The sequence below is a fragment of the Amyelois transitella genome, chromosome 30, assembly GCF_032362555.1.
Source record: "Amyelois transitella isolate CPQ chromosome 30, ilAmyTran1.1, whole genome shotgun sequence".
NCBI classification, from domain to species: Eukaryota; Metazoa; Arthropoda; class Insecta; order Lepidoptera; family Pyralidae; genus Amyelois; species Amyelois transitella.
In genome coordinates this window covers 3,698,247-3,718,213 of record NC_083533.1, presented here as the reverse complement: position 1 = coordinate 3,718,213, position 19,967 = coordinate 3,698,247, and the positions used below count along the sequence as shown (strand labels likewise).

General features: G+C 37.0%; 1 protein-coding gene across 1 annotated transcript; it reads left to right on the top strand.

The window, feature by feature from the left end:
- The first annotated feature begins 159 nt into the window (after positions 1-159).
- Positions 160-19,830, top strand: LOC106130992 (zinc finger protein 79-like). Its single transcript, XM_013329958.2, has 8 exons — positions 160-1,278; positions 1,624-1,768; positions 2,670-2,807; positions 7,209-7,383; positions 9,005-9,157; positions 13,888-13,986; positions 14,340-14,479; positions 15,172-19,830. The coding sequence occupies exons 1-8, from the start codon at positions 282-284 to the stop codon at positions 15,260-15,262; spliced, it is 1,938 nt and encodes a 645-aa protein (XP_013185412.1). The 5' UTR covers positions 160-281; the 3' UTR covers positions 15,263-19,830.
- Positions 19,831-19,967: the final 137 nt, after the last annotated feature.

The window sequence follows — 19,967 nt, the reverse complement described above, 5'->3', positions numbered from 1 at the left end:
AGGGAAAAAGTATCTACAAATTTAACAAAATGTAACAAAACAGCGTTTTTATAAAACGCATAGAATATTTTCAGAGATTTAATTTTAATTTGACGATAAGTTTCGATTCGATTATGATGTGTCAAGTTACGACCTTCGGCCATTTTTCGATAAATTACCGGTTAATGGGTGGATAAACAAATGTCAAAATGGCTTTCACGGTCCTTGTTTATTTAATGGTTTTTGTGCAAATAAGGTTTTGAAGTAACTTTTAATTGAGTTTATTTTGTGCTGATGTGATTATGATACATAACACAGGCCTTTACGGGCCTAATGAAGCCCCTATCAACATGGGTGCGCCTATAAACATGTCACAACTAAACGTACCAATCATTCCACATAACTTGAATAATTTAAGTAAAATTCCTCAGCAACCATCGCATCCGACTACAGGGAGCTACAATCTACCAAATTTTCCACCATATGGCCACCAATCAATGAATATTGGCCCCCAAATACCATCTCTCCCGAACTATCATTCCAATCTCTTTCATAATGGTTTTATGAACGCACCCACAAGTACTACTACGTTGGACATGAGCTGGCAGAATGGTATGTTACCCATGAACCTGAATGCACACAATCAGCAAGCCCATAGCGCATTCCATTTCCAAAATTTTGACAAAACACCAAACAGTGAAAGTAAAAATGAAATATGCCAAAAAGTGCCACTTAACATACCCCAATTCCAAAGTAAGTCAGATCCAAAGGAAGTTCCAGGTATAAATGACCAACCTGACAGAGATTTAAAGCATCAAGAATCATATAACAATAATTTTAAGCTGAATACTGAACGCAATTTAGATTTAACCGCAAAACCGTCTGATATATTAGATCAAGATGTCACAAGGCGGAAAACTTTAGAGAATACAATAAAGTTGATAGAAAACATACTAGTTAACACCACTAAAAATAGGGAACAAGATACGAGTCGAGAAAATGTAACGAAAAAACCACCAGAAACTGAAATAACTAAAGAAAGTGATTCTAAAGAAGATGATACGGTTGATAATGCAACAGCATCAGAACATGAAGCGTCAGAATCCGAGGAAGATGTGAAACCTAATATAAGTAATGTTAATGAAAACGATATAACAATTAAACAGGAACCGGTGTTAATTGAAGTCGATAGCATCTTCCACCATGATGTAAATGGTGTTTCTAGAGACGAAGTTAAAGACTGTTGGATTATTGACTGTGAAACTAGTGTTTCGGCTGCCACAGAAGCTATCAAGACTGGTATGTTGGTCAAATTCTTTTTAAATTTAGCTTTTATTTAGTTATCTTCGTAAAAAAAAATACCATCATGATATGTGTTCCAGTTCTGACGTATCTAGGAAGTAGTCCGAGGTCCACCTGCGTCCACAATTCTTAGCAGCTCATTAAGCTGATGCGTGTGAATTTTGATGCTTGGAGATTTTTAAAGTTTGTTGTTTGTTTGAGCAGTTATGACACTCGTAGGAAGCTTGTTCCAGTTTGTAACAACACGATTAGGGAGAAAATTTTGTAGTGGATTCTTTTAGCTTTCGTGCCGATGCACTACTATTATTTACAGTTTTTGTAAACCTTTTTTATTAATTGCAGGAACGAAATCGAATGCATACTACGAATGTCCCCATTGTAAATTGTTACTTCAGCATCCGAAAAGATTTCTTGTGCATACAAAATGGCACGTGTTCGGATTGACTCGGGCCAAACGGATGGAGATGGCTAGAGTGAAGTCCGAAAGGTACGTACAATCAAAGTTACATACATACGGTCACGTCTATATCCCTTGCGGGGTAGACAGAGCCAACAGTCTAGAAAAGACTGAATGGCCACTTCAGCTATTTGGCTTAACGATAGAATTGAGATTCAAATAGTGACAGGTTGCTAGTCCATCGCCTAAAAAAGAATCCCAAGTTTGTAAGCCTATCCGTTAGTCGCCTTTTACGACATTCATGGGAAAGAGATGGAGTGGTCCTATTCTTTTTTTGTTTTGGTGCCGGGAACCACATGGCACCAATAAATTAAATCAAAGTTGTTTGTCCATATTATCCTTCTAATATTATAAATGCGAGAGTTTGTGAGTATGTCAGTATGGATGTTTGTTACTATCTCACGCAAAAACTACTGAACCGATTACGATGAAATTTGGTATGTAGGTAGCTGAAGACCAAGAATACCATATACTTTTTATCCTGGAGTTCCCGCGGTATTGATTCCACGCGGACGAAGTCGCGGGCGGCCTCTAGTTATTTATATTTTTAAATTGATGTGTGGCTCCCGGCACTAAAGAATAGGACCACTCCATAACTTTCTCATGGAGGTCGTAAAAGGCGATTAAGGGTTAGGCTAATAAACTTGGGATTCTTCTTGTAGGCGATAGGCTAGTAACCTGTCACTATTTGAATCTCAATTTCATTATCAAGCCATACACATGAATGTGGCCTTTCAGTCTTTTCAATACTGAAAGTCCACGTTTAGTGTTGGCTCTGTCTACCCCGCAAGGAATGAAGACGTGATATGTATGCATTTTATCTGATATGTAAAATAACTCGCAGTTTTGTCACTCACCAACTAACAACAGTAACTTATTCAAATCATATATGTAAATGTCAACGGTAACTGACTCGAAACATCAATTTCAGACGTTTACAACTCCGGGAGGAGCGGGACAGGCTGCACGAGATCACGCCTGATGATGTGGTGACAGGGAAGACGTTCCCCTGCAAAGACTGCGATAAGATATTTGGCACCAGGAGCGGCTTGAAAAACCACAGGCAGAGGTGTGTTGTTTATTTTATCTATACTTACTAATATGATTAAGCTGAAGAGTTTGTTTGTTTGTTTATACACTACTATCAATACTATACTTAATACAGTACTATACTTATCAATAATTGCTTTTATAATATTAATGAGTTTTTTAGTTTTAAGTTCTGACATATAGCGCCACCAAATAATTCAAAATAATTCCAAATAATTTTAATTAATGCTTTTTTATTATTGTAACTATTGACGTAATTTTTATCGTATTTGTAATTTATTTTAATAGACATTATTGACTTCAACATTTGCATGCCAACTATTGGTGCAACACGCTTGCTCTGTTAAACCTAGACATACTTTTGTCCTACTATGTATTTTTAACCGTGTTTGCCTGCAAATAAATAAATTCATTCATTCATTCATACATACATACATGTAGGCAACCTCCTTGCTACACGCCCATAGCAACGGTTGCCATGGTTTTGTTAGACTGGTTCATGTCAGACAACGGGAAACCCTCGAGGGTTAAGAATTATCCATCAAAATATACAAGGTCTTCCCGGCAAAGAATTAGAAGTACAACTAGTTTTAGAAGAATTAAATGTGGACATTTTATGTTTGACTGAGCATTGGCTCATGGAGGGGGAGATGATGTTCAGCCTAAACAATTATAATATTGTGAGCTGCTTAAACAGAAAGTCTGCAATTAGAGGTGGGTCTATAATATTTATCAAATGCGGTCTTCGCTGTAAAGAGCGAACAGACATAACCAGACTTTCGGTTGAGCGGTGTGCCGAAGTGACCTGTGCCGAGCTAGATCATCATATAATTGTTTGTGTGTACAGTCCCCCAAACAGTGAATTTAAACAATTTTTAAAAATAATGGATCAAGTGTTACATGTTACCTCAAAATGTAACAAAAAATTAATTATTTGTGGTGATTTTAACATTGACATTTTAGTTAAATCAACTGTTAGTATACAATTTATTAATTTGTTTAAATCTTATAATTTAGAGTATGTTTTTTTCGAACCAACCCGAATAACATCTACATCTGCCAAGTGTCTGGATAATTTTTTTTGCAATAATCTTTTTATACGGAAATCAATTATTCACAAATTGCCCTCGGATCACACCGGTCAATATGTTACCTTTGAGAAAGAGTCCTTAAACAATTTAAATAATGATAAAATTATGTGTAGACCTCTTTCTTCCAAAAACATAAGAAAATTTAAAATAAACATTGCAAATCAATTAAATACTTTAACATATTCTGGAAATAATCCTAATGAACATTATAACAATTTATTTAATATGATTTCTGCTGAATACTCAAAAAGGTTCAAGCAGAAACAAGTCAATATTCGTAATAGATTACAGTTCAGTGAATGGGCTACATTAGGTATTCACAAGAGTAGGAATAAGTTATATGACTTATATGCCCAGAAACAATACAATTTTGACCCCAGTTTTGTAGAATATGTCAAAAATTATTCAAAATTATTTAAAAAAGTTTGCAGGCAAGCCAAGTCTTTTCACATAAGTAGTAAAATAAACAACGCACCAAATAAAATTAAAGAAACATGGAACATTATTAATAAAGAATCTGGCAAAATCAAAGATAGAGACAGTATTAAACAAATATCATCCGGTAACAAAAGTATTTCTAAAACTCAGGACATAGTAAATGCTTTTGATAATTTCTTTGCAAAAATCCCTGTGGAGCTAACTTCTGACGTTGACTCTTGTCCATTGCGCGCTGAAACCCTACTTAATAATAACACAACTCCCATCAAATCTGTCTTTAAATTTAAATATGTTAACTCTGATATTATATTAAAGGCGTTCAAACAACTTAATTTGAAAAAGTCTGAAGACCATTGGGGTATGTCTGTTAGTATCATAAGTCAAATCATAGATATTATTGCATCTGATCTAGCTTTTATATTTAATGAATGTATTGATGAGGGTATTTTTCCAAATTTAATGAAATGTAGCAAATTAATACCTCTATTCAAAAAAGGGGAGAAAACAGTCCTTGGCAATTATAGACCTATTTCTATATTGCCAGTTTTGAGCAAGGTGTTTGAGAAGATGATGCTTAATCAAATGCAACAATATTTTAAAATCAATAACATTTTCCATTCCCAACAATATGGGTTCACTGCCGGGAAGTCCACCACTGATGCGGGAGTAGCACTTGTTACTCAAATCTATGACGCGTGGGAGAGTTCACAGGATTCAGTTGGAGTCTTTTGCGATCTCTCTAAAGCATTTGATTGCGTAGATCATCAGACACTTTTGCGTAAACTTCGTCAATATGGGTTTGACCACAAATCAACTAAACTAATGGCATCCTATTTGACTGATAGGCTTCAAACTGTAGATATTAATGGAGTAAAGTCAAGCGGATCAAGCGTCTCAATGGGTGTTCCTCAGGGCTCAATTTTAGGACCATTCCTCTTCTTGGTATATGTCAATGACCTGCCTTTTATGGTGGAAAAACAGGCGGGTATAGTGCTGTTTGCCGATGACACTTCTTTAATATTTAAATTAGATCGCCATAGCGAAAATGTAAGTTCGGTTAATAATATACTGTCGGCCATATCTATCTGGTTCTCAACCAACAATCTTCTTTTAAATGCTAATAAGACCCAATGCATTAAATTTACCCTTCCAAACGTAAGGCAGGCCAATACTGACATAATACTGGAAGGCCAGAAATTAGAATTTGTTGAAAATACAAAGTTTTTAGGAATTATAATTGATGCAAAGCTACAGTGGGGTGCTCATATTTCTAAACTATCCAATAGACTTAGCTCTGCCGCTTATGCTGTTAGGAGGATCCGACAATTGACAGATGTAGCTACAGCTAGGCTTGTTTATTTCAGCTATTTTCATAGCTTGTTATCTTATGGTTTACTTTTATGGGGTAGCGCGGCTGATATACAAACTATTTTTATAATTCAGAAAAGGGCCGTTCGCGCAATTTACGGCTTAGGACCAAGAGACTCATTAAGACAACTCTTTAAGAAAATAAACATACCTACAGTAGCGTCCCAGTACATTTTTGATCTTATAATGTATGTTAGGAAAAATACCTCTTTTTTTCAAAAAGTTAGTGCCACAACTGATAGAAATTTACGTAATAAACATAAATTAGTCATACCGTTTCATAGGCTTAGCAAAGTCAGTAAATCATTTATGGGGAACTGTATACGATTTTATAATAGGTTGCCGGAGTCTGTTCTTGATATGCCCTACCGAAAATTCAAAGAGTATGTAAAGAAAGTACTTTGTGAGAAGGCTTATTATAGGACTGATGATTACCTTAATGATAAAAACATCTGGCTCGAGCTTGGCACAGGAACCTCGTAATTAATTGTAGTTTAATTTGAACTTAAATCAAAATTTCAGTACACTCTGTACATAAATCTTTTTAAAATTGGCAATCCATAAAATATATATATATATATATATATATTTTTCTTTTTTCAATATTAAATCTCATAAATATATAAATCTCCCGTGAACAATGTATTCTCCCGTCCACATTATATTCTAAGTATAATTTAATATTGTGAAGTTGACGTTGTTAAAGAAAATGCTGCAGTGCAGTTTGTTACCGCTTCTTCTGCACTGACGCCTTGGAAGCGGCAGTAAACTTAGTTTTTAAGTAATATATTTGACGTCAACCAAGTTGTTAAACCATACGACAATTATTAAGCGATATAATAATATCCTATAATAATGAATAAAAAATTTTGAATTTTGAATTTTTTTTGTCAAAAAATAATTTTTATTGTAAAAGCTTCTCAATTTTTACGTTCATATTATAATTATTTAAAACTGATTATTTCTCTCCTCTTTTCTCCTTCTTTCTTCTGTAGGAATAAATAACTTTAATGACTATACTTCCTTCATACATACATATAATCACGACTATATCCCTTGCGGGGTAGACAGGGCCAGCAGTATTGAAATGACTGATAGGCCACGTTCAGCTGTTTGGCTTTATGATGGAATTGAGATTCAAATAGTGACAGGTTGCTGGCCCATCGCCTAAAATAAGAATTCCAAGTAATTATATAAGCCAATCCCTTAGTCGCTAGTCCGAGCTTGCATGAAGAAAGTTATAAATGTGGATGAAGCGAAGAAAGTATGCAGAGATCGTGGCAAGTGGAAACAGTCTCTGCCTACCCCTCCGGGAAAGAGGCGTGATTTTATGTATGTATGTATGTATCCCTTAGTCGCCTTTTACGACATCCATGGGAACGAGATGGAGTGGTCCTATTCCCTTTTTTTTTTTATTGGTCCCAGGAACCACACGGCACGCGCGTTCCGCCACGTTCAGACTTTTGGCTTTTGATGATAGAAATGTGACAGATTGACATTGACAGTAAACAAATTGATTTCAGGTTACATACGAGCATAGAGAGGGAGTGCAAGATCTGCAAGATAACGGTGGTGGGTTGGGCGGAGCTCCGGGCCCACATAGCGAGCCACGCGGACGACTCCGCCTACCGGTGCGACCTCTGTCCGAAGAGGTTCAAGTACCTGCACTCGCTGGCCAAGCACAGGGACACGCATCTGGTGAGGAAGCCTTTGGTGTTTCTCAGTCTTTGTACAGGAATTTGATGCGGGGTCAAGTCTTTTGTCGATTAAGAGACTTTTGGTATTCTTTCTGTCTTTGGGGTACGCAGCTGGTGAGGAAACTTTGAAAGAAGAAGGATTCTGGGAGCTTCTAGCAAGATCTTTCAAAGATATCTACTTGGTCGTTGATTCTGCGATCTTCTAGCAAGACCTTTGAAAGATACTTGGTCGTTATGGTCAAAAGGTACGCCCTGGTCTACTCTCCAGAAGAGGTAAAGGTGTAACCAAGAATCACGCTAGAGGGAAGAAGAAAAACCAGCTCGAGGTAATATAGTGAGATAGTTCCGAAATCTTACAAGATCTGCAAGAAAACGGTGGCGGGGTGGACGGAGCTCCGGGCTGACATAACAAGCCACACAGACGACTCTGCCTACCGATGCGACCTCTGTTAGAAGCGGTTCATGTTCTTGCACTCGCTGGTTGAAGTCTTAAATAATTAAATAAATCAATCAATAATTAAATATATACGGGACAAATTACACAGATTGAGTTAGCCTCGAAGTAAGTTCGAGACTTGTGTTACGAGTTGCTAACTCAACGATACTACATTTTATAATAAATACTTATATTATTTATATATATAATACATGTACTTATATAGATAAACATCCAAGACCCAGGACAATCAGAAAGAGTTCTTTTCTCATCATGCCCAGGTCGGGATTCGCACCCGGGACCTCCGGTGACACAGTCAAGAGTATTACCGCTGCGCCATAGAGGCCATCAAACGGTCGGTGAACGGTCTCACTCGCGTCGTTCATACATACAGACATACATACGTATAATCACGTCTATATCTCTTGCGGGGTAGACAAAGCTAACAGTCTTGAAAAGACTGATAGAATTGAGATTCAAACTGTAATAGGTTGCTAGCCCATCGCCTAAAAGAAGAATCTCAAGTTTATATTATTTTATCTTTGTTTATTTGACGAAATATTCGTATTGAAATAATTAGTTCTACATTCATTAATGTTTTTTAATGTAGAGTAGACAATGTGCATTCGTCAACGATTTAGATTTAAGAGATCTATATTTGTAAATTGACGTCCGATGTAAATGCTGCAGTGTAATTTGTTCCGCCGCTTCTTCTACACATACGCTTTGGAAGCGGTAGTAGTTATAATTAGATTTAAGTGATGCGACGTCAATAAGTGATACCTTGTATCCAATTTTGAAAATAAATCTATTCTATAAGCCTATCCCTTAGCCGCCTTTTACGACATCCACGGGAATGAGACGGAGTGATACATACATATAATCACGTCAATTTCCCTTGCGGGGTAGACAGAGCCAACAGTCTTTTAAAGACTGATAGGCCACGTTCAGCTATTTGGCTTTAAGATACGAGTAGAATTGAGATTCAAATAGTGACACGTTGCTAGTCCATCGCCTAAAAGAAAAATCCCAAGTTTATAAGCCTACCCCTTAGTCGCCTATTACGACATCCACGGGAATGAGACGGAGTGGTCCTATTCTTTTTTCTTATTGGTGCTGGGACCCCCCACATGGCACCCAACGTCTTTCTAACTGGCACTAATACAAATTACCTACATTTCAACAGGAGAAGGTACATGGTTGCGACCAGTGCCCGAAGAAGTACGGCTCCCAGGCGCTGCTGAAGATGCACCTGAAGACGCACGAGCGAGCGCTGCGAGGCACCACCTTCAGGTGCACCTACTGCGGCAAGGGCTTCTACGAATCCTGGAACCTCCAGGTGAGGGAACCTCCATGGACAAACACTCTTTGACTTGACAATTTAGATGACCAAAACCGAACCAGTGCCCGAAGAAGTACGGCTCCCAGGCGCTGCTGAAGATGCACTTGAAGACCTGAAGACGCATGAGCGAGCGCTGCGAGGCACCACCTTCAGGTGCACCTATTGCGGCAAGGGCTTCTACGAGTCCTGGATCCTCCAGGTGAGGGGACCTCCATGGACAAACACTCTTTGACTTGACAATTTAGATGACCAAAACCGAACCAGTGCCCGAAGAAGTACGGCTCCCAGGCGCTGTCTCAAACACTCTTTGACTTGACTTGACGGCCTCTGTGGCCCAGCGGTAGTGCGCCTGTCTGTGACACCGGAGGTCCCGGGTTCGAATCCCGGCCAGGGCATGATGAGAAACGAACTTTCTCTGATTGGCCTGGCTCTTGGATGTTTATCTATATAAGTATTTATTATAATATACAATGTGTAACGGAAAGGGGGTTATCATATTGAGTACACCAAACGAGTTACCGGTAACAAACAGCCTGGTGCCACGCAAAACCCTAAAAGTAAATTTTTTATTTTGAAATTTTTATTTTTTACAGCCGATTTTATTTTATTTTATGTTATTTTATTAAAACTTGCACAACACTACAGCAGTAAACAGCTGTGAGGTCAATAGCATCTTAACGATCACACCCATTGGCCCACTGGCCTAATGTCGACGCCACCCGTCTGTACTCCTGGTACTTTAAAATAGTATTTTAGAGCCAGGGTTCCGGATATCTTTTTTTTTTGTTTTTCTTAACTAAGTGTTCCTGCTTTTTTCTTTACTTTTTACTATTTAGCTGACGAGTCCCACCTGCGAAACTTGATTTTTTACTTTATCTCATTAAAATTACAACTTTACACTGAAGGCTGTTTGAATATCAGTGTTTCATATGACTCTTCAATCTCATGGCAAAAAAGAAAACTGACTAACAGTTTCTCATCAATTATTTTAGCAGATTAATTGTAGCAACTAAAATACCGGACTGGCGTTTTTACAGTAATAAAGTAAAAGTAAAACAACGAACTAAGCGTACTGAATAATATCAATGTAGTAGTTACCAGAGAACGTGTTTGTAACATTATGAAAAACTTAAATATGAAAGAAATATTTTTTAAAGAAATAATAATTAAAAAGAGAAATAATCAAACTATTATTGAATCACAAAATCCGAGCAAACTATTGTTGTTGGTTTTAACTAAAATTTTCCAAATGAACCCTGAAATAGGCGTGACTTTTCTTTGCAAGGAGCAAAGAGCAAGGTCGATTAATAATGTATTAAAATGGTTCCGGATATTTTAAGAAATTTTCTATTACGAACGAAATTCTTTTTCATATTTTAAGAAGCCGATTAACGAATATCGTCATAAATTAATAAAACTATTACTAATGATCTAGTACTTAAATGACGTTTACATAGGTTGTTAAAAGTCCGGGAAGAAAGAAATGTTCGTGAAGGGAAACATGTTTTCTTTTAAGTCTCTGATCCTTGCGGACGTCAGACGGCAGTCTCTCTGCGTCATCTGCATCAACAACACTGCTCTTTTTTGCATCATGGGTAAAAACATCTCCGAATAAAATAAAGGAATTAATCTTTTAGCTACCAGGATTTCATGGATACGCAAGAGGTTTAATTTATCTACTTAAAAATAAATGAAAACGGGCCCCTAATTTACCAAAACGAGAAGGCAAGACTAGATAGAGTACTTGTCTCTCGTTCTTAAATTCGACTAATTCAAGGTCAATATTCAAATTTGAGAGTGTGTGTGTGCGCAGTCAATGGGTTCACTGTCTAGTACACTAAGCGCCGACCAATGGCGCTACGCCGCGAGACAGGTGATGTACACGTATCCTTTCTTCCGCTTTAGGGTAAGTGAGGGTAAAATGATGATCCCACCTGATTATTTACGTTTGTGATTAGTAAACTTTTACTTTGTTTAATTTTATCGCCACATTCATAAAAAAGTTGTCAACATTTAGTCAACCTAGGAAACACGTTTTGTACATGCCACTTTTTCCTATTGGTAAGAGTGGTAGTAAGTATGGTAAAATTTTGAAATCAAATAATACTGTTTTTAACCCGTTTATTATGGTAAAATTAATAAGATATTGAATCAAAGGGACAAAACATATTTGTACTAAAATAATTTTATTTCACCTTTGTTTACAAAAATAGCCGGTTAACGTGACCGTGGTCGACTTTGCCCGTGTCTCCCCTGTACTAGGATGCCAGAATCGGGAAGCGGAAATGTACAATTATTTGAGAAGTCAATCAGTCGTTCGCTATCCATTTGCGTGACAACCAGTGCTGCCATTTTAACGCTTTGGGCGCTAGATCTAGCGCTTTTTTATGTGTTTGGTGCGCTTTACAGAATTATGGCACCTAGCGGATAATCTGGTGTTTTTTTTAATTTACATCATGACATATTAAAAAACTCTATGGCTCTATCAGCATCAGTTATTTTAAAGCCTAATAGAGTGTTTTTTTGTTTGTTTGCTTTATTTCATTCAAGAAAAATTGTTCTTTTAGCGCGATATCTAGCGCTTTTTTAAAGCACAATTTCCAAGAAATCGAGCGCTTTTTTACATCTTACAGCGCTCAATCGGATTTTTGGTCTGGCAGCACTGATGACAACATTGTTTGTGTTTGTGTTTTGACTTTTTCGTACACGTGTTCTCTTTCGTGATTTCTTTGAGTAATTCAGAATATTATTACGACTACAATGAACATTATTGGTCGCATACCTAGCTACCAATCCACATGTTTTTACGGAGTCATCTTTCCAGTACCAGTGGCGGATAAATGTGTTGGCTGGATGCTGGAATAGTCGGAGATGTTGTCGTTGAACCATATTTTTTGCCTAACAGCCTAAATTTCCTAGAAAATTACTTAAATGAGGAACAGTAATGCCAGTGAGAAGTTACGTGGATATCGTGATGGAAAACAACCTAATATTCCAACATGGTGGCGCTCCAGCTCACTTCGCTCGTGATGAGCGCAGCCACCTCAATGCCCGGTTCCCGGAATGGATTGGACGAGGAGGACGTATCGCATTGCCTCCGCGGTCTCCAGAACTCACACCACTTGACTTTTTTTCTGGGGATACATTAAAAATAAAGTGTATGCGTCGGATTCCCCTTCGAGCGAAGAAATGGTTGCCCGCATCAAACCGCATGCGATACTGTAACGCCAGGAATGCTTCGCAATGTCTGGGTTTCCATTTACCGGAGAGCTGACTTGTGCATCCAAGGAGGTCGACGTTTTGAACCCTTTCTTTGAAAGGTATGTAGGTTTTCAATCTTTCTTTGACTTAGTTACCAATTTATTTTGTAATGTAGGTAATTATTTATTAGCTTGAATGAAGAGTTATGAATGTGGATGAAGCGAAGGAAGTATGCAGAGATCGTGGAAAGATGTAGTCTCTGTCTATCCCTCCGGGAAAAAGTCGTGGTTTTATGTATGTAGGTAGGTAATTATTATTTCTTTTGCATTTCATGCGAATATTTTCAAATCGATTGAATGTCTTAAACGACGTACCTCTGTCAAAGCAAAATGATTCTTATTGATTAAGTAAACGAGTCTTATTTGTTTGTTTTAGAATCTTCGTCAAACGTTCGCCGCCTTGCCGCGATCTCTTTGACGGCGCCGACAAAGCGGCTACCTACGACTTAGGTCGCCGACGGTACCAGGAGAAAATGACGAGTGAGGAGTTAGTGTTTTAGTGTACATCGATAGTGTCTTAGTGTGTGTGTTGTTTTGAATTGGGGATGTTGACCCGATAGTGATTTGCCACGTTTGTTTACATTTAAATAAATACATTTTATTGCGAAATTTTATTGACATGCATTTATGAACATGGTGATAAGGACCAGCAGTAGCAGTAGGAAGGATCTATTAAAGGTATAGTATCCACCCACTTTTTATGATAACCCCCTTTCCGTTACACCTTGTATAGTACCGTTGAGTTAGTATCTCGTAACACAAGTCTCGAACTTACTTCGAGGCTAACTCAATCTGTGTTATTTGTCCCGTATATATTTACTATTTATTTGACAATTTAGATGACCAAAACCGACTGACACAGACTTATGAAAAAAAGGACAATCGACACTAAGACGAGACGTCGAGAAGACGCATCTTGAACAGTCGAAATTCTTTTTTATTTAGACTAGACCTAAAAGACCCTCGGCCCGCTCACTCCAGAACATCTTGACTGGAAGTGATTGCATTAGCGATAACTCCGCCTTTGTATCATCTCTGACTGTTTTGTGCTGTTTTGTATTTTTTACTATTATGGTGCAATAAAGAGTTTTATCTATCTATGTAACAATGGTTCACCTTGGTATTTGATATTTTTTGAAGAAAACATGACATATAATCTGAACCTTTGGATGTTTCATTCATTCATTCATATAGTAACGTCTATATCCCTTTCGGGGTGGACAGAGCCAACAGTCTTGAAGGGACTGACAGGCGACGTTCAGCTGCTTGGCTTCGATAGAATTGAGATTCAAATAGTGACAGGTTGCTAGGCCATCGACTAAAAAGAAGAATCCCATGTTTATAAGAATACCCCTTAGTTGCCTCTTACGACATCCATGGGAGATGAGATGGTGTGGTCCCATTATTTTAAAGACTTAAAAAATTCTAGGCTAAAAATCTAGATTTAAAGGCTGTTTTGTTCAACAGGTACACGAACGGACCCACAGGAATGAACGGCCGTTCCTCTGCGAGATATGCAACACGGCGTTCGGGACCAACTCCAGTTTGAAGAGGCACGTCAAAGTTGTAAGTTTGTCTATTCATACATAAGTAATAACATACTTCATACAATCATAGATAGAGCGATTGAAGAGGAAGGTTTATTATGGTGCCGCGTGGTTCCCGGCACTAATAGGAAAAAGAATAGGACCACTCGCATCTCTTTCCCATAGATGTCGTAAAAGGCGACTAAGGGGTAGGCTTGTATACTTGGGATTCTTCTTTTAGGTGATGGGCTAGCAATCTGTCACTATTTGAATCTCAATTCTATCTTAAATCAAAATAGCTGAACGTGGCCGTTCAGTCTTTTCAAGACTGTTGGCTCTGTCTACCCCGCAAGGGATTTAGACGTGACCATATGTATGTATGTATCTTTTCAGTCCCACAGCTCATCGAAGCCCCACGAATGTAGTACATGTCACCGCTGCTTTATATCCGCGGTCATACTGCAGCGGCACGAGAGAAGGGCACACGGGGACCCCGAGGAGTTCAAGTTCGTGTGCAAACTGTGCGAGTGCAGGTGAGAAACCAGCGAGAAACATATGTTGTGAGAAACTATTGAGAAACCAACGAGAAACTGCTGAGAAACCAGCATGTGTATGGCCGTTCTTGCCCGCAGCGAGAAACTACAAGAATCATTGACTTTACTTTTTGATTTTCTCGCAGACATGATAGGAATAGTATGTCAAGTCCCTTTTTCCATTATCCGGTTATATCCTCACCTCTGGAGAGGAGCCCGGGGTGCGCGTTTTGACCATGATCCATCCTGAAATGGGGTGTCAGGTTTTTATACTAAGCGACCCCCGCCTGACCGCCGCAACCTTTGCTTAAAATAAATATATATATACGGGACAAATTACCCAGATTCAATTAGCCTCGAAGTAAGTTCGAGACTTGTATTACGACATACTACATACATACATAAAATCACCCCTCTTTCCCGGAGGGGTAGGCAGAGACTACCTCTTTCCACTTGCCACGATCTCTGCATACTTCCTTCGCCCACATTCATAACTCTCTTCATGCAAGCTCGGCGGTTTCGGTTACTTTTGATCTGGCCCTTTACCAGGACGTCCTTAATTATACGTCTTTACGACATACTAACTCAACAATATTGTATTTTATAATAAATACTTATAAGTATGTATAGATATGTATTATATACATACATCCAAGACCCAGACCGTATAGTAAAAAAATATATATTCACAGGTACCTCACTTCGAAAGATCTACAGAAACACATATACAAGGTGCACCCAAAAGTGAAACGGAAGATGAAATCGGAGAGTGACAGCGAGTGAACTTTAAATCAACGGACTAAAGTGCAATTTCTTACGATTTCGTCATAAAAATATCGAAATATTTGTGTCTATACATATTTTTTCAAATATGTGTTTTAAGTACATATGTATATATTTTCGAATATAGAACAGAACGCCTTTATTTTTATTTTTTATTTTGTTTACAATTTATTTTGACTTTGTTAAGAATTCTATACATTTTTTTTTTACAAATTGTGAAATGATTTTTGTCTATCATTTATTAACATTGGACATATGGAAATTATAATAGGCTATTTGACTGTATTAAAAATATACATTTCTTTTATGTCATCAGTATTAATATTATTTTTTTGGAGCGATTTGTAATAACGCGAGATAAAAATATTGCATTATTTAAACAAAATCCGTCTCAGAAAATTAGGTTTTTATATGCAGCTGTCACGTGACTAAAAACGAACGTGATTGGCTATTTCTATTATGACGTCAATTATCCATAAACAGACTGTGGATCGTACCGTACCTTAGTGTTCGCTATTATTTTTCAAGATTTTATAAGTGTTTGATCGCTCAGGATTACTCAGATAACATAGGTATTTAATAATGGAAACCAATTCCGCGAAAGCTGACAGCCGAAACCTACCAAAAGTGGACGCAATAATGGTTGGAAGAAGAAATCTGGATTGTCTTCTTCAAAGACAATCCAGATTTCTATGCTGCCGAACTGAGGAATGTGAAAACATTAATAGTAAGTATATCTTGGTAACCACTGATCTTAGATCATGATCTGAAACCACTTCTTGCGAATATTCAAATCCATCGGCATAGAAAAAAACAGTTTCGTAGGAGATTTTATTGTTGTATTAGTGCATTGAGGCACTGCACAACATTTATAGGAACTCATTTTAATAATTTTCACACATATGACGTGGCACAAGTTAAATAAAACAAGAAAAAACAAAACTTTTCGAAACACCAACAAGCTTTGTATGATATTTACACGAAATTTACGTCACTGCATGCCATGGCCGCCATATTGCTAAAAGTCGCGTTTTGGCGGCATATTTGAATATTTCATTTTCTTTTTCGATTTTTTAATAAAGTAGCTGTAATAAAGGCAGAAAAGTATTTTTGTAGGGCTCCTTATAAACAAATAAATACCCTAAGATAGTTTTTAGAACTTTGTCAAATAGCCTATTGTATAAGGTTACAATTCCGCCGAAAATCAAACTTAGGGGCCATCCATAAATTACGTCACACAAATTTCATTTATTATCATCATCATCATCATATTTTTGACCCCTCCCCCCGTCCTTGTCACAGCTGGTCACGTTTGTGAGACCCCCACCCCCCACCTAGTGTGACGTCACATATTTTATACTTATTTTTAAATCTAGAAATAATTATTAAATTAAAACAGCAGTTCCGTATTTTTTTTTAAATTAGGTCAAATAAAACACTTAGACGAATTAACAAAATAAAAACGAACAAACTTAATCATCTCGTGTCCACGGACTTTGAACCCACTCATAATTGTCGCTTTCTTTTTCGTAATTTTTATTTGTAATTCTTTAATTTTACATTCTACTTTATTCTTAACACTATCACTACTTTTCAAATTTTCCATAAATTGTTAAATTCCTGTACAATTTGTTTTTTTTTATCAGCATAAGCTGCACTGTATGTTTCATATAGTTTTCGGTAAAGATTACGTAAGTCACTCTTTTTATTCATTGTAAATATGTTCAAAAAATTGCGAGTTGCTGACAAAACAATTGGAACCTTATACATCTACAGATAGAGTTGCAAATGTTTTTGAATGTTATGTCAATAGTTCAATGTTTGTGTTTTAACACTTAAGATTATAATGAGTTTTGAAATGTGACGTCACCTAATTTAGGATCCCTCCCTCCCCCTTGTCACACAATGTCACACTACGTCGACCCCCTCCCTCCCCCTTGTCACACAATGTCACACTACGTCGACCCCCTCCCTCCCCCTTAACGTGTGACGTAATTTATGGATGGCCCCTTATATCGATTTTAAAAACGGATATTTTGTGTTAGATAAAGAGAGATGTAAATAAAAAAAATAATTTCACTAATTTGTTAAGGTTCCAACAAAAACGGATACGGATCTTCCTTTATTAACGGATACCTGGCATATCTTAAGTTAAAAACTACAACTTATAAATGTAAAGTTATATTTTTTTGTTACTGTTTTAATATAAGGGTCTTGTTTGTTTAATGTCAGATTGTATAATAGTAGATGTATATATTTCCAATGTCGTGCTTTCTCGGTCTAAATAATTAAAATTGAGAGAGAGAGAGAGATATAGCACGAGTGTTAACGACTTTGCTTTTTAGTTCAATAGACTTAAGCGAAATGTTTAAATAGAAATTATTATGAAATTCGGGGAGTTGAGTTTTTAGTGAATGTAACAATCAATGTTTTATGAGAACGCCCGTGACGTCATAATTTTAAATAATTGTTACATACATACATATAAACACGTCCATATCCCTTGCGTGATAGACAGAGCCAACATGGCGTGATTTACGAGTATGTATTTATGTCAAATTCAGTACATTTGGTTCACGAAAGCGGAAGCCATTTTGGAGTGTCTAAAATGGGAAAATGCGTGTGCGCAGTGCCCAAAGACAAGTCCTCACTGGCGGTGGACATGTTTCTCAAATTTTTATACCAATTTGTAAATAATGTAGTGAAAATTATAAATGAGAATAGGAAAAATGTAGTGTAATTTAATGTAACTATAAAACAATTTGGGATTTTGGAATGATAATAATTGTATTTGACCAACGAGTGTTAATTGCACCAAAACACGAGTTATCGTTAAGTCGTCATAGACATTGGAATAAAATCGTTTATATAAAATTTTCGTGACACAATGTTCGTTCCCGCACTCCTCCGAAACGGCCTGACAGTTTCTCATGAAATTTCGTGAGCATATTGAGTAGGTCTGAGAATCTTTTTTTTCATACCCCTTAGTGATCCACACTTAACATTTTTTTTTAACTAGAAAAAATATTTATATGGCAAAACAACGTTTGCCGGGAAAGCTAGTATGACAATATTAATACCGTAGTGTACTTCAAACTTAAGAAATTAGGTGTTGCCCACGGCTTTTCCAGCGTGTTTGTCGTTTTTTGCGTAATCCCTACATTTTAGTATTTTTGGGGTTGATTTTTGAAAAAAGTATCCTATGAACGCGGGATTTTAAATATTTGCATACCAAATTTTATTTGAACCGGTCCAGTTTAACTGTCAAAGCGGAAAAGACAGACAGAGACTTTAGCATTTACCTATAATAATAAAGGGATTAACATCCCTTTATTATTTCGCCCGCGCGAAACTTGCTCTACACTCAGCCGGTGCCTTTATTGGTACCGGTAATATTTTAGGCCTTACCAATTGAGCAGAAGCGAGATAAAAGCAAAATTGCAACGTTACTCTAAAATCAGCCGGTGCCTTGATCGGTACCGGTAATATTTTAGGCCTTACCAATTGAGCAGAAGCGAGACAAAAGCAAAATTGCAACGTTACTTTAAAATCAGCCGGTGCCTTGATCGGTACCGGTAATATTTTAGGCCCTACCAATTGAACAGAAGCGAGACAAGCAAAACTGCAACGTTACTCTAAACTCAGCCGGTGCCTTCATCGGTACCGGTAAGATTTTAGGGACAATGCACTCGTTTAATCGTAACCGGTACTGTTACATTCTTGATCTTTTGATGCTGGTCCCAGATATACTTATGGATAAATAAATACCCCCACTAACACATATTCATAGTGGGTCAATTACAGTTAGACAAAATTTTGTAACAATAGTTTTAATTATTAAATTATTTCACAGCGATAGATTTTTAATATTTGTTACCTTAGTAAATAAAGTTGTATATATTTTATTACCTAACATATAAGAAAATATATTATTTAAAGTAATTATAGAACTAGTTTTATAGGCGATTGTTGAATGTATCATACATACATACATAAAATCACGCCTCTTTCCCGGAGGGGGTAGGCAGAGACTACTTCTTTCCACTTGCCACGATCTCTGCATACTTCCTTCCCTTTATCCACATTCATAACTTTCTTCATGCAAGCTCGGCGGTTTCGGGTACTTTTGACCTGACTCTTTACCAGGACGTCCTTAATTTGATCAAGATATGTTCGTCCAGGTCTTCCCACTCCGACCTTTCCCTCCGCACTCTCCTTGTATATCTGCTTAATCAACCTGCTTTCATCCATCCTCTCCACATGACCGAACCATCTTAACATACCCTTTTCTATTCCTGTAACTACATCTTCTATGTATGTATCATACAATTAATTATATTTACGTTCTTTTTTAGAAGTCACTTGATTCAGATCAATTCTTGATCTTGATCTATCAAATCTTCTATACTTATTATTTGGTTAATGACTGAAATCTTAAATGTTACAAATGATGTTTTTGTTGACGTTCAAAAGACAAGGCCGGAATTTTTATGTATATGTATTATTTGTTGTTAGTTGTAAATAGATGTTTAAACTTCATTTACCTAAATACAAAATATTTAAGTGTATTTGGTTTTTATTAATTACGCCCCAGTCTTGTGCAAACGAAGTGGAAATGAGAACTTCGCGATATTATGTGTAGATGGTTTGGTTATGCTGACAGAATGAATAAAAGAAGTAAACAAGTTACTAAACAAATGTACAA

What these genes read in the sequence shown, in the direction of transcription:
- LOC106130992 (XM_013329958.2), top strand. Translation starts at nt 282, where the DNA reads ATGATACATAACACAGGCCTTTACGGGCCTAATGAAGCCCCTATCAAC. An exon ending in ACGAATCCTGGAACCTCCAG is followed by an intron (nt 9,158 to 13,887) that starts GTGAGGGAACCT and finishes TTTGTTCAACAG; the next exon opens with GTACACGAACGGACCCACAG. An exon ending in TGCAAACTGTGCGAGTGCAG is followed by an intron (nt 14,480 to 15,171) that starts GTGAGAAACCAG and finishes ATATATTCACAG; the next exon opens with GTACCTCACTTCGAAAGATC.